Below are 14719 nucleotides of genomic sequence, written 5' to 3' on the forward strand. Positions count from 1 at the left end.
TCTGTTCACTCTGCCATAGCGATAAGGAAGTTAGCAAGTGCCCCATGGCCTTAGTAGTAGTAGTAGTAATAATCTTTATTTTTTATATAGCGCTAACATATTCTGCAGCGCTTTACAGTTTGCACACATTATCATCACTGTCCCCGATGGGGCTCACAATCTAAATTCCCTATTAGTATGTCTTTAGTACAAACCCTTTGAGTCCTGGTGATGTCTCCCTTCACGCTGGCATCCCAGTTTTATAATATCGAGGACAGATGTTCTCAAGTAGATGGAATCCAGCAGGATCTGCTTTATAAGTCCAAGTCCACACAAACAGATTTGCATCAGATTTTCCTGTTGCTTTCTTAAAGGGGTTGTCTGGTCCAAATCGATAAATCTGCAGTCATTCCGTGTGAGTGCAGATTTATGAATCCCCCAGTGCATGCACTGTGCTTTACGGGGATCCGCTGGTTTCTGATTGGGGATTGTAGTGTGTATGTATGCGTTAGACATACTCCCGGCCAATGGGCATGGGCTTGCGCTATCCAAATGTGTGGAGAGAGAGGCTGGTATTATGAATAATGATCCTGGGTCAGAAACTCGCGAATCCCTGCAGCACAGTGCGTGCACTTGAGGGATTCATAAGTTTGCACTCACACAGAGTGACTGCAGACCTATCAGTTTGGCTCGCACAACTCCTTAAAGAAAACCCCCCAAAAAGATTAAAAAGCGAAGACTTGTGAATTTTGCCCTAAATCTGCCATTAAGGGAACCTGTTGGCTGTTTTGGCCGCTATAAGATGATGCCACTGCCTTTCAGGGCTTATCTACAGCATTTTATAATGCTGTAGGTAAGCCCCCGGTCCGACCTGAAAGATAAGAAAAAATAAGTCTATTATACTCACCCGGGAGGGGGGCTGTCTGGTCCGATTGGTGTCGCAGGCCCGGCGCCTGCCATCTTCTTGCAATGCCGCCCTCCTGCTTCCTTCCTCGCTCCCAGCATCGCACTTCTGCACACGTGTACTTATCTGCTCTGAGGGTAAGACAAAATACTGCACTGCGCAGGCATCAGGAAAGGTCAGAGAGGCCCAGCGCCTGCGCACTGCAGTACTTAGCTCTACCCTCAACAGGGTAGAGAAGTACACCTGTGCAGAAGTGCTATGCTGGGAGCGATGAAGCAAGCAGGAGGCCGGCGTCACAGGAAGATGGGAGGCCCCGGACCTGCGACACCCATCGGACCAGACCGCCCCGCCTCCTTCCCCGGGTGAGTATAATAAAACTTATTTTTCTTATCTTGTAGGTCGGGCCGGGGGCTTATCTACTGCATTATAGAATGCTGTAGATAAACCCTGAAAGGCAGTGGCTGCATCTTATAGCGGCCAAAACAGGTGACCGGTGCACTTTAACCTTTACTAAATTAGCAATGTTAAGCTACTTTTCAGCTTCACTGCTCAGTCAGCAGCACAAGGGGAGACACAGTCATGCACGAATCGCCCCATCACCTGTCTGTACTGTCATATGCTGTGGGGTCAGCATGCATAAGTCTCCAGGTAAAATCCACACCATATCCAACCTGTGTGGACGTGGTCTCATGTTTCCTGTGAAGTCATAGAAAACAGCCAAGATGCTCCCTGCCGTGAGAATTTGTGAAGTGCGGTCTGTAGTAGTAGCTGCGATGACTTCCATCTTTGCCTCCAGATTATTTGATCGATTGCTATGATCGAGACCTCAGGGACCAGGATCCATATTTTGAAAGGCAAAGCAATAAACACTTGGACCGTCGGGGATACGAGCGAGAGCGTGAAAGAGACCGCGATCGCTTGGATAGTCACAGGGACAGAGGTGACCATGACAGAGAGCGCTTTGATCGTGATCGTCACTCCCGAGAGGAGAGGTAAGAGTTGGTGGACAGTCGCTCAGCTGTCTCGTTATTTCTGTGCTCACATGTACACTCTTCCTGCAGGTTGTCATCTTACCGCGATAAGGAGACCACAAATCGTCGCAGTGGTTCTGACAAGCCCTCCTACGAGAGAAAGCCAGAGCGCTCATCTTTTGAGGCGCCAGCACCTGCATTTGGCGGTTAGAAAGTCTCTGCTCATCCATGACTTGTCCGTATGGCAGTTGGACTACGAAATAATAATGTCTTCTCCTTAACAGCAACTCGCAGACCTTATCCAGAGGAGAGGCCTCTGCTCCCTACTCCTGTGCCTGTTCCTCCACCAGAGAAGAAACCAGAGATTAAAAATGTGGATGACCTCCTGAAGAAGCCAGGCCGTGGGAACAGACCTGACCGGGTGAGCCTTCCTTTCTGAGCACCCACCACCTTTCACCTTCCTTCTTCAGGCACCTTAATGTTTGTGCCATCTTTTCTTCAGATTGTCGTTATCATGAGAGGTTTGCCTGGAAGTGGGAAGACGCATGTAGCCAAGCTGATCAGGGTGAGGCCAGGTTTAGTTCCCGCACGTGTCATGTCTGTGGTTTTTATCCTCGTCACTCATCGCCCCATACTGTTCATTCACCTTCAGGATAAAGAGGTGGAATATGGAGGTTCTGCTCCTCGAGTCCTGAGCCTTGATGACTATTTCATGACTGAGGTGGAGAAGGTGGAAAAAGATCCAGAATCTGGCAGGAAAGTGATAAAAAAGGTAAGTGTACACTGTGTTCCAAATTATTATGCAAAAAATATTTCCTCATATTTTCTCTAAATTACCTATATGAATTGCAGTCATTGTTATTTTCCAGTCATCTAATATTCTAGTATAATTGCAATGTTTTTGAACAAACTGCCTATGAAACCAGTATATTTTTTTAAAATAAGAAACACTCAAAATGCTTGTTCCAAATTATTATGCACAGCAGAGTTTTCAACCTTTTTATTTTTATTTTGAACAAAAAATGGTCAATTGTGAAATTATAAGCATTATCAGCTTATTACAAAATGAAATCAAACAGTTTTCAAGTCAAAACTTTATTCTAGGTGATGTTACATTTGCACATAGGACCCCTTGTTGGAAAGAAGCTTCTGAACTCTCTCGTCCATTGAATTTGTCAGTTTTTGGATGGTTTGTGCTTCAATTGTTTTGCATGTGGACAGAATACCCTCCCAGAGCTGTTGCTTAGATGTGAACTGCCTCCCGCCATCATAGACACTCCTTTTGATGATGCTCCAGAGGTTCTCAATGGGGTTGAGGTCAGGGGAAGATGGTGGCCACACTATAAGTTTGTCCTCTTTTATGCCCATAGCAGCCAGAGATGCAGATGTGTTATTTGCAGCATGAGACGGTGCATTATCATGCATGAAAATGATCTTGCTGCGGAAAGCACGGTTCTTCCTCTTGAACCATGGCAAGAAGTGCTGTTTTAGAAACTCCACATAGGTTATGGAGTTCATCTTTACCCCTTCAGGGATCCTAAAGGGGCCGACAATCTCTCTCCCCATGATTCCAGCCCAAAACATTACTCCACCTCCTCCTTGTTGGTGCCTTAGCCGTGTTTTCATGGGGTGTCCATCAACCAGCCATCCTCCACTCCATCCATCTGGACCATCGAGCATTGCACGGCACTCATCGGTGAACAAAACAGTTTGGAAGTCGGTCTTCATGTATCGTTTGGCCCACTGGAGCCGTTTCTGCTTGTGTGCAGTGGATAGAGGTGGTCGACAGGATGGCTTACGCACAGCTGCAAACCTCTGAAGGACCCTGCATCTTGTTGTTCGGGGGACGTTGGAGGCACCAGCAGCTTCAAAAACTTGTCTGCTGCTATGACAAGGCATTTTTGCAGCTGCTCTTTTAACCTGACGCAATTGCCTGTTGGAAAGAATCCTCAATTTTTCCTTATCAGCTCGCACACGTGTGTGCTGGGAATCAGCTACATACTTCTTGATTGTGCGATGATCACGATGAAGTGTCTTGGCAATGTTGATTGTAGTCATGCCTTGACCTAAATACTCCACAATTTGTTGCTTCTCAGCAGCCAACACATCCTTTTTCTTTCCCATTTTGGCAAAAAATGTAGGCTGCTTAATAATGTGGAACAGCCTTCTTAAGTAGTCTTGCCTTTATTTGGACACACCTGCCAAACTAATTTGCACAGGTATCTGCAATTGCTTTCAGTGATCTAAAGAGCCCTGACACACATCACCATCAATGAGCTTAAATGACAAACAAAAAAATTCTAACCTTATCACTCCTAAACTCTTTTTGCATAATAATTTGGAACACAGTTTAGAATGAGGTGCGTGCAACGTGTAAAGTGTCGGACTGTGTGTGACGCCGGGCTCCTTGTGTTCCTGGAGGTCATGGAGTACGAGTATGAACCGGACATGGAGGACACATACCGTTGTGGCATGTTAAAGACCTTCAAGAAGACTCTGGATGATGGCTTCTTCCCCTTCATTATACTGGACAGCATCCATGATCGTGTGCGGCACTTCGAGCAGTTCTGGAGTGCGGCCAAAACCAAAGGATTTGAGGTACGTACACGGCTTCGCCTCTCGGGGGAGGTGTTAAGGTAACTGGAGTAAAGGCGGGAGGTTGTGATCAGTGTATAGCAGCACATAATCCGCCCCACAGTACAAGCAACTCTGCAATAAAACGATTTTAATCTATGAGGAGAGGAGGACACTAAGCACTAGAGCTTACAATCTATGAGGGGAGGACACTGACCACAAGAGCTTAAAATCTGAGGAGAGGCTTGAGAAAGGTCCACACCTAGGCCCGAAACATTGCCACATAGGTTAATAAATAGCATCTTATAATTATTCTATGGTGTGCTGCTTCAACTTTTTTGAGAGAGAGAGAGATGTGTGTGTGTATGTAATATATATATATATATATATATATATATATATATATATATTGTATATATAAGAGAGATAGGTATACATATATATTGGGATAAGTAAGTATTTGATCCCTTGCTGAATTTGTAAGTTTTCCCACTGACAATCTATAATTTTAAGGGTAGGTTAAAGAGGTTGTCCGGGCTTTTCACATAATCTCAGTACATATCTGGGCTGCAGAATTATGACAAGTAATTTACTTTCTGTCACTAGTTTGCACGGTTTTCTAGATATTCTGAACAGAACGTCCAAGGGGGGTGTGTTATGGCATTGAAATGAGAACTAGTCATAACCTCCTACTCTATTCCAAACATACCCTCCATAGCAACAACCCCACCCTCCATAGCTACAGGCCCTCCCCGTCCACATGAATCAGCCCTCATCACACAGTAACGAATTCTTCCCCTCCAGCAGCCTCAGTGCAGAGAGCTGCTCCTCCCCCAGACACACGCTGAACAGTGTTCTATGGAAAGTGAAAGTAGTGAGGAGGAATGAAAATCGTCCTGTATTCTGGGCCACTCCATGATTACAATACATAACTCATTATCAGTCATTCCTTCCCTCACTGTCCCAGGCTGCTGGCAGCAGTGAGAACAGACTGTGTGATGGCCAGTGATGGGGGTCTGCAGCTTCTAATCTGCACGGGATGGCAGTCACTGATGTAATCTGTTGTGTGACAAAGCCTCTGCTGTGTGAATGAGACAGCTCTGTGTCACTGATGTCTTCACACAGCAGCAGATTTGGTGCAGTGTATGTGTGAGCACTGTGTCTCTAATGACACAAATACTGATGGGAGCAGCCTGTCCCAGAATACAGAACGATTTTCCCTCCTCACTACTTTCACTTTCCATAGAACACTGTTTTGTGTCTGGGGGAGGAGCAGCTGCTCTCTGCAGTGAGGCTGCTAGAGGTGGAGGATTTGTTACTGTGTGATGAGGGCTTCTTCATGTGGACGATGAGGGCTTCTTCATGTGGACGGGGAGGGCCTGTAGCTGTGGAGGGTGGGGTTGTTACTACAGAGGGCATGTTTGGAGTAGAGTAGGAGGGTACGACTAGTTCTCATTTCAATGCCATAACACACTCCCCCCTTGGACGTTCTGTTCAGAATATCTAGAAAACCGTGCAAACTAGTGACAGAGTAAATTACATATTGTCATAATTCTGCAGCCCAGATATGTACTGAGATTATGTGAAAAGCCCGGACAACCCCTTTAATGTTAAGATTGAGAGAGAGAATATCAAAAATAATATCCAGAAAATCACATTGTATAAATTATATAAATTTATTTGCATTTCTCTTTCGCTTCATTGGAGGACACAGGAACCATCGGGTGTATGCTGCTGCCTCTAGGAGGCTGACACTATGCACATAAAAAAAGTTAAGTCCTCCTCTGCAGTATGCACCCCACCGACTGGTACTAAGTTAATCCGCTTTAGCTTAGTGTCGGTAGGAGGTGGACACGGGTCTTTCTTGAGACCCATATCTACCTAATGTGTGTGGTTTCTTTTCAGGTTCCCAGAGGGATACTGTGTGAATAGTCACTACTGTACTCCCACGAAGAGGCGAAGTACAGTGTGTACTGCCACCCCGTATCCTCATACTTCTGTTCGGCAGGACCCCAACCCCTAACACAGAAGCGTGTTCAGGTGATCCGGTCCTGCCTCCGTCCCCCTACCCACTCGCCCACCAGAGCCTGTCTGTTTGAGGAGACGCGGACGTCCCGCAACGCCTGATTTTCGGGCGTCCTATGCACTAGAAAAATGTCAACTCTGCCTCCGCAGTGTACACCCCTCCGACAGGCTGTAGGACAATCAGTTTTGCTTAGTGTCAGCAGGAGGTGGACAGGGGTCTCTTGCAGACCCATGCCTACCTCAAGGTGCATTGTTCCTTTTCAGGTAACCATGGAGGGATACAGGGTAGAGCTGCTACATCTGTACTCCCACACCGGGATCATGAGTACGGCGTGTACTGCCACCCCGTATCCTCATGAATCCCACGGGCAGGACCCTATCCCCTAACACAGGACTCATGTTCAGGTGGCAGCGCCTGGTCCTGACCTTCGTCTCCCATCACTCGCCCACCAGAGCCTGATGATCGAGCGAGACGCCCTGCAGATAAGGTTTGGGACAGCAATCTTTTCATGCAGATAACCGACCCCTGTTACGGGGTGAACTTGGAGGTAAGAGGCTGCAGCGTTGTATGATCTGCTCACCAGCTGCTCTTGCTGAATGTGACCGCTGTAATCAGCACTCGGGCTCGCAGCCCATGGCTCTATACTTATGTTAAGAGCCAACACTTTCAATCACGCGGTGCAGTGCGGTTCCAGCTTCCTCCCGTGGCAGCGTTATGGCCCTGATCTCCAGCAGGAGCCCAGCAAGGCCGGCGCTAGATTCCAGCTTCCGGCAGGCTCCGCACCCCGACTTCCTCTTCCTGTACCAGCGCCATCTTGGTGCTCCAGGAGGCAGAGCAGGGCCCCGCCCACCGCTTCCGTGCAGGGATTTCATAAGGCTTCGAGGGGCTGTTCACCTTGTGCTCTCGCTCACCCTCATCAGCCTTCGGGCGGCCGCTGCGGCGGGCACACAGGTCGTGGGTATGTGAGTACAGCACTACAGGTTGCTCCCTCACTCCGCTTTCTACCCCCGACGGTCGGCACCAGGTAATACCTGTCAGTATGCCCAAGGGAGAGCAGTCCCGCTCCTCCTCATCCGCTTCAGTGACCTTGGTCAAATATTTTGTATGTACCAAATGCAATGTCAGGCCCCCTTCAGGTCAGTCCTCGCCACTCTCCTCAGATTGCAGCAGACCTACGGTGTCACCTACGATAGAGAGCAGGTGCAGCCCCCCGTTTTGCCTGTCAGAGCTCCCATATTACCCCTGGAGCAGGAGGAAGCACCTTGCCTGCCGCCCAGGGGCAATCCATCGCCACGCGAGACAGCGAGTGTCCAGGATGGGCCTCTTCCTTATCCAAGTCTGTGGCCGACCTTACCGGGGTATCACAGACCTTGGTAACGGTGCTTAACAGATTGCCACTTCAGACTCCAGTGGACAGAGGAGCACCAAAGGAGCCTCCTTTTGGGCCTTCTAGAGGCCGTAAAAGGTTTAGACAGGACCATCAACCCAGGTCCCCTTCTCACTCCATCTCACCGCCAGAATTCTTCTGGCCGTCTGCCTCCTCCCGGTCCTCAACCCCGGAATCAGGCGAGGCATTATCGGAGATACACTCAGAGGAGGGTTCTGAGTACGGGCCAGAACAGTCCCAGGTCAAGGATATGGTTCAGGGCCTCATTGCCGCTGTCAATGAGACCTTTTAACATTGGGGATGCCACATCAAAACCTAATGTTCAGGCTTTTTCATTTAAGCGTCATAAGTCCCTCTCTAGGGTTTTCGCTTTGAGGAAGTGTTGGCCAAGGAAAGGCAAATTCCAACCAGGCGATTTCAGAGAGAAAGTCGTTTTGGGATTCTGTATCCCTTCCCTCCAGAACTGGACTGCCTCCCCTTCGGTGGATCCACCAGTGTCCAGACACGCTACCAATACAGTCCTCCCACTCGCCAGTGGGGCAGCCCTAAAATATACCAATGATAGGAGGATAGAATCCCTGTCAAAATCTGCCTTTGAGGCAGCAGCCGCCACATTGTGTCCAGCCTTCGCCTCAGCTTGGGTAGCTAAGTCGAATGGGCCAAACGGCTTAGACAGGGCATAATGGCCGGGGCACCACCAGCGGAACTGGCGGAATTCGCAGATCAAATCTCCCATGCCGGGAGGTATATGGTATCAGCAGCCCTGGATGCCGCGTCTTGCGCAGGTCAAGCATCCAGTAACGTGGTAGCCGTCCGGCGGACGGTCTGGCTAAAGGCTTGGCAGGCTGATTTGTCTTCAAAGAAATCACTGACCAATCTGCCGTTTCAGGGCAACCGGGTCTTTGGGTCAATGCTAGATCAAATCATTAAGGATGCAACGGGGGTACACGCTTCCTTCTCCCCCAGGCCAAGCCTCGTCGATATGTTTTCAAACGTAGGGCTCAGCCCTTTTGTCGTACCCCAGCGACAGGCTCACAGAGGTCGCAAGCACCGAGAGATAGGAGGAAGGTATCCTTTCGGGCCACCCCTTCATGGCATTCCCGCAGTTCCAACAGCAGAACTACCAGGTCAGGGCCGGGCAGAGCCACATCAGCCTGACGCCAGCAGGGAGTCCAATTACCTTTCCAGTACCTCTCCCTGACTAGGAGGCCGCCTTCTCTTCAGAGATGTCTGGCAGAGTTCAGTAGAGGATATCTGGGTAAAGGAGGTAGTATCAACAGGATGCTAGATAGACTTCAACGTGCTTCTGCGAGATCGCTTCTTTCTATCGCAGCCAAAGGATGCTGCTAGGGCTCTAGGTTTTTCTGCGGCAGTCAACTCTCTCCTCAACGCAGGAGTAATTGTCCCCGTTCCCGAGCAGGAACGTTTTGCCGGCTTTTACTCAAACCTGTTTGTGATACCAAAAGGGAAGGCTCCGTTCGTCCCATACTAGACCTCAAAAGGCTAAACAGATGGGTCTGCTTATGCCATTTCAGGATGAGATCGATACGGTCGGTAATTACGTCTATGGAGGATCAGGAATTCCTATGTTCCATAGACATCCGGGACATCGCCTACCTACACGTCCCCATTTTTCGGGGACATCAGAGGTTTCTGTGTTTTACTGTCCAAAAGCAGCATTTCCAGTTTGTGGCCCTGCCATTTGGGCTGGCAACAGACCCCCAGAATTTTCACAAAGATTGTGGCAGCAATGGTAGCTATATTAAGAGTCAGAGGCATAATATTGGTGCCCTATATCGACGATATTCTCGTCAAAGCGCCCTCCTTCGCTCATGCCCAGGAAAATCTAGCGGTAGTTTTAAACACGCTGTCCCGGTTTGGTTGGATCATAAACAGGGAAAAATCTCACCTAACGCCAACACAACGCCTAGAATTCTTAGGAATGATAATCAACACCCCGCTCAAGGGTCTTTCTCCCAGAAAGAAAGTGGATTACCTTCCAGCAGGGAATTCGCTCTGTTGAAATTCCGGCTTCTATCCTTTCGCGCTGCCATAAGAGTCCTGGGAAGGAGGGTGACCGCTTCAGAGGCAATACCCTTTGCCCTGTTCCGTTCCAGGATACTACAGAGGAGCATCCTCCTTCAGTGGGACAGGTCCATCTCTTCGCTGGATCGCCCCTTCCTCCCTTCCATTCAGACCAGGGAGTCCCTCAGGTGGTGGCTGACCTTCCCCTTTGTTCATCTGGGACGGCCTTTTTCCCCTGTCCACTGGCAGGTAGTTAGTAGCTACAGATGCCAGTCCCCTGGGCTGGGATGCGGTATTCTGTCACCTGACGGTCCAGGGACGATAATGAGGATTCTTGCCTCGACCATCAATCAACATTCTAAAACTGAGTGCGGTCTTCCTAGCACTTCTACATTGGGAAAGATACCTCAACAACCAGCCAGTCCGGATGCAAACGGGCAATGCCACGGCGGTGGCATGCATCAATCACCAAGGGGAAACCAGAAGTTCCCAGGCACTGGCCAAGGTATGCAGAAACTTCAACTGGGCAGAAGCCGCAATTCCGGCAATTTTGGCAGTTTTCATTCCTGGCACAGACAACACTGCCGCCGACTTCCTCAGTTGGGAGGGGCTCGCGGCAGGAGAATGGTCCTTACACCAGGATGTGTTCCGTCTGATATGCCAGCTATGGGGGACTCCTGACGTGGAACTCCTGGCAACGCGACAAACAGAAGGGTCCAACAGTTTGTCCCAAGATACCGCGATCCACTAGCAATAGGGGTCGACACGCTGGTCATTCCCTGGATACAGTTCAAAATCCCTTACCTGTTCCCTCCCCTTCCTCTCCTGCCCAGAGTGCTAAGGAAGATCAAGGCGGAAGGGGTTCCGGTCATATTGATCGCCCCGTGCTGGCCCAGGAGGGCCTGGTTCGCAGAAATTATCAATCTTCTCGCAGGCACCCCCTGGAGACTTCCCGACAGACCAGATCTTCTGGCTCAGGGGCCGTTTTACCACCCGAATTCTCGGTTGCTCAATTGGACAGCGTGGCCGTTGAAACCACAATACTGAGAGCAGCGGGATTTTCAGACCATTAATCCCAGGATTTTCTGACCAGTTCGGAGTCATTACTACAGTTATCCAGGCTAGGAGGCCATCCTCTTCCAGGGTCTATTATCGAGCCTGGAAGGCCTATTTTGGCTGGTGGGAGTCTAATCACATCACACCTATGCTCTGTTCCCTGCCATCTGTCCTAGCTTTTTTCCAGGCAGGGTTAGATGGCGGTCTGGCCCCAAGTTCCTTGAAAGGCCAGGTATCTGCTCTCTATTCTTTTTCAAAGAAATTTGGCCTCCCGCTTACAGGTTAGGACCTTTCTGCAAGGAGTGGCACATGCGGCCCCTCCTTACAGATCCCCTGTGACTCCAGGGGATCTTAACTTGGTCTTGGAAGCCTTGACAGGTTCACCCTTCAAACCCCTCCAGGAAGCTCCCATGTCTTTGTTCTCCTGGTAGGTGGTATTTCTCATAGCCATCACCTCTATTAGGCGGGTTTCAGAATTAGCGGCATTGTCCTGTCGCCCTCCATTCCTAATTATGCACCAGGACAAGGTTGTTTTGCAGCCTTCTCCTAACTTTCTTCCCTAGGTGGTATCGGCTTTTCCACTTGAATGAGGATATAATCCTTCTGTCATTTTGTCCCGCTCCATCCCATCCTCTGGAGCGTTCTTTGAATAAGCTAGATATTGTCAGGGCGATAAGGGTCTATCTGGCCAGGACCGCTCCGTTCAGGAAGACAAACTCGCTCTTTGATACCCCCAATGGGTTGAGAAGAGGCCTGCCGGCCTCTAAGGCAACAATTGCCCGCTGGATCAGAATGGCAATTCTGGAAGCCTACCGGGTGAAGGACAGGGTGTCCCCTGCTGGGGTCAGGGCCCATTCAACCCGGGTGGTGGGCGCCTCCTGGGCGGTACACAACAGGGTATCAGCCATGCAGTTGTGCAAGGCTGCCACATGGTCGTCTGTGCATACCTTTTCAAGGTTCTATAAGGCCATACCTATGCTTTAGCGGATGCCAGCCTAGGCAGAAGAATCTTGCAGGCGGCAGTGGTGAATTCTCTGACCTAAAGGAAGTTTCTGTCTTTTCCCACCCCAGGGACTGCTTTTGGACATCCCATGGTTTGTGTCCCCCAATGAGAGGAAAAAAAAAAACAGGATTTTGGTTGCTTACCGTAAAATCTGTTTCTCAGAGTCTTCATTGGGGGACACAGCGCCCTCCCATGATTTTGTTATCTGTAATGATTATATGATTGACTTACATGATGATGTCTCCTCCTACTGCTTTTTCACTAACTGATTGTCCTAAAGCCTGTCGGAGGGGTGTATACTGCGGAGGCGGAGTTAACATTTTTTTTCATGCATAGTGTCAACCTCCTAGTGACAGCAGCACACACCCACGGCTTCTGTGTCCCCCAATGGAGACTCTGAGAAACAGATTTTACAGTAAGCAACCAAAATCCTCTTTTCCCCTTTAATTCTGAGGGTTGGCAGCTCCGGGCATACCTTTTGCGGCGTTTTCGGGGCCTCCGCGCCGCTCCCCCATGGATCATTAGGGGAATTTAGATGATTTGGGGCACCGAGCCTACCTATGTGCCCCTCTGCAGCCTGAAACCGACGCTTTGCGCTGCTGTAGGGACCTCCGCGCCGCTCCCCCATGCTTCGGAAGTCACTAGCTGTAATCTAGGTCCCGGCTTCTCTCTGGCCTAGTTACAGCGTTTGCTCTGCCCCGTCCTCTCAGCTCTCTGGGCGGGCTTTTCTCACGCCCGTCTCTTACTCTCTCTCCCTCTTCCTGCGAATGGCAGTCAGCTCCGCCCACTACTCCCAGCCTCCCCAGTCTGTTTGGGATCGCCACCATCTTGCTCCCCCTGGAACTTGTGGCTAGCCCCACCCCTCTTCTGGCCTCTTGAGAGCAGGATCTTTCTCTGCAGCGTGCGTTTTCACCTTCTGGGTCCCCTGCATCCTCCTTAAGGTCACCATCTTCTGGCTGGTGCACCCGGACGGCGTTTTCTTTAGAGGTTCCTGCGTTTCGCCTGCCTGGTCCTGCGCTCCTTATACTGATTACAGCTACAGCCTGGGAGCAGGCTACAGGATATTGTGAGTAGCTCTGCTCTGCAGACTGACACTCCCCTCTGCATCTTTCCTGTCCCCTAACCTTCTGATATCAGTTAGTGAGTCTGCTCATCGTGCCTAATCACAAAGGAGAGCGTTTTCGTCGTCCTGATTCCTCTTCCTCTTCTTCCTCTACTCTGGTCAGACACTTTGCATGCTCTTCTTGCAAATGCAAACTCACTTCAGGTCAGTCCTCTCCCTTCTGTCAGGGCTGCAGCCACCCCACTATTCTCACTGCCCAGGAGTCCCTTTCTACCCCAGGCGAGACTGAGACCCCTATCCCAGGGTGGGCTTCCTCTGTGTCGCAGTCTGTGGCGGACCGTGCTTGACAGATTGCCCCTTCCGGCTCCCGTAGTTGCTAGTGGGTCACAGAATTATCCGTCTGGCCCTTCCAACACAGGCTGCAAGAGACCCAGACATGAGCACCGTTCTAGCTCCTCTTCCCGGTCCATCTCGCCCTCTGGTCTTTCACGGCGAGATCCGTCTTCCAGATCCTCTTCTCCGAAGTGCGGCGAGACGTCTTCGGACATGCTTTCAGAGGATGATTCGGACCTGGATTCAGAACAGGCCTCTAACATGACAGATATGGTCCAGAGCCTTATTGTCGCGGTCAACCAGACCTTGGGCATCACAGATACTTCTACGGAACCCGCAGATCAGGCGGTTTCGTTTAGACGGTCAAAATCGCCTTCCAAGGTCTTTGTCCAACACAGTGTATTTGTGGAGGTACTCGCCAGGGAAAGGGAGAACCCTACCAGACTCTTTCAAAGAGGGAAGTGCTTTGGAATCCTATATCCCTTCTCCCCTCTGTTCACCGCTAACTGGACTGCTTCCCTGGCTGTGGACCCGCCAGTCTCCAGACTGTTCTCCAACACAGTCCTCCCGCTTTCTAATGCAGCAATCCCTCAAGGATTCCAACGATAGGATTATAGAATCGCTGGCAGTTAGCCCTTGAAGCGGCTGCTTCTACATTATGCCCAGCCTTTGCATTTACTTGGGTCTCAAAGGCCATACCTAGATGGGCCAAACAGCTTCGTAAGGGCATCCTTGCGGGAGCTCATCCGGGGGAGCTAGGGAACCTTGCGGACAAGATTTCCTATGCAGGGAAATAATTGGTATCTGCCTCCCTGGATGCCGCGTCCCGCGCAGCTCAGGCGTCCAGCAATATGGTGGCCATCCGGCGGAATATTTGGCTCAAAGCATGGCAGGTGGACTTGTCGTCAAAGAAGTCGCTTACCAGCTTCCTCTTCCAGGGGGTCCTGCCTGTTTGGCTCCATGTTGGACCAGATTATTAAAGAGGCCACGGGGGGTACGAGTTCCCTCCTTCCCCAGTCCAAACCTCGCTGGCCTTCCCTGAAGCCGCAGTAACGCTCCTTTCAGCCGTTTCGCGGCGACTGAGGATTCTTCTGGCCAGTACAGGCTGCAGACTCGCCAGGTCAGGAAAAAGGCTTCCTTCAAGCCCACTCCTTCCTGGTGTCCTCAAAGCTCCCATGGTAGGTCCACCAGGCCCACACCTGACAGATCTTCCTCGGCATGACTCGTGTCAAGAACCCAGCATATCTCCCAGGCTAGGTGATCGTCTCCTGTTTTTCATGGACTTTTGGCTCGCCTCGGTGGAGGACGCATGGGTCAGGGAGGTGGTATCCTCAGGATACAAAATAGTTTGCTTTGCGGCCCCGAGATCGGTTCTTCGAATCCCGTCAGAGATCCTGC

The 14719-nt window shown here is 50.3% G+C and overlaps 1 protein-coding gene across 1 annotated transcript in view; it reads left to right on the forward strand.

Annotated features, from left to right (window-relative positions):
- The window catches only part of YLPM1 (YLP motif containing 1), a 94700-nt gene that overhangs the window by 21107 nt on the left and 58874 nt on the right, over positions 1-14719 (forward strand). The window contains exons 9-14 of the mRNA XM_073586890.1: positions 1680-1875; positions 1945-2060; positions 2139-2275; positions 2357-2419; positions 2507-2626; positions 4276-4452. Of these exons, the coding sequence (XP_073442991.1) occupies positions 1680-1875; positions 1945-2060; positions 2139-2275; positions 2357-2419; positions 2507-2626; positions 4276-4452 (809 nt within the window). The remainder of the gene's footprint in view (positions 1-1679; positions 1876-1944; positions 2061-2138; positions 2276-2356; positions 2420-2506; positions 2627-4275; positions 4453-14719) is intronic.

This window comes from Dendrobates tinctorius, unplaced genomic scaffold (assembly GCF_039654945.1).
Source record: "Dendrobates tinctorius isolate UK_male_01 unplaced genomic scaffold, ASM3965494v1 ptg000010l, whole genome shotgun sequence".
Lineage (NCBI taxonomy): Eukaryota > Metazoa > Chordata > Amphibia > Anura > Dendrobatidae > Dendrobates > Dendrobates tinctorius.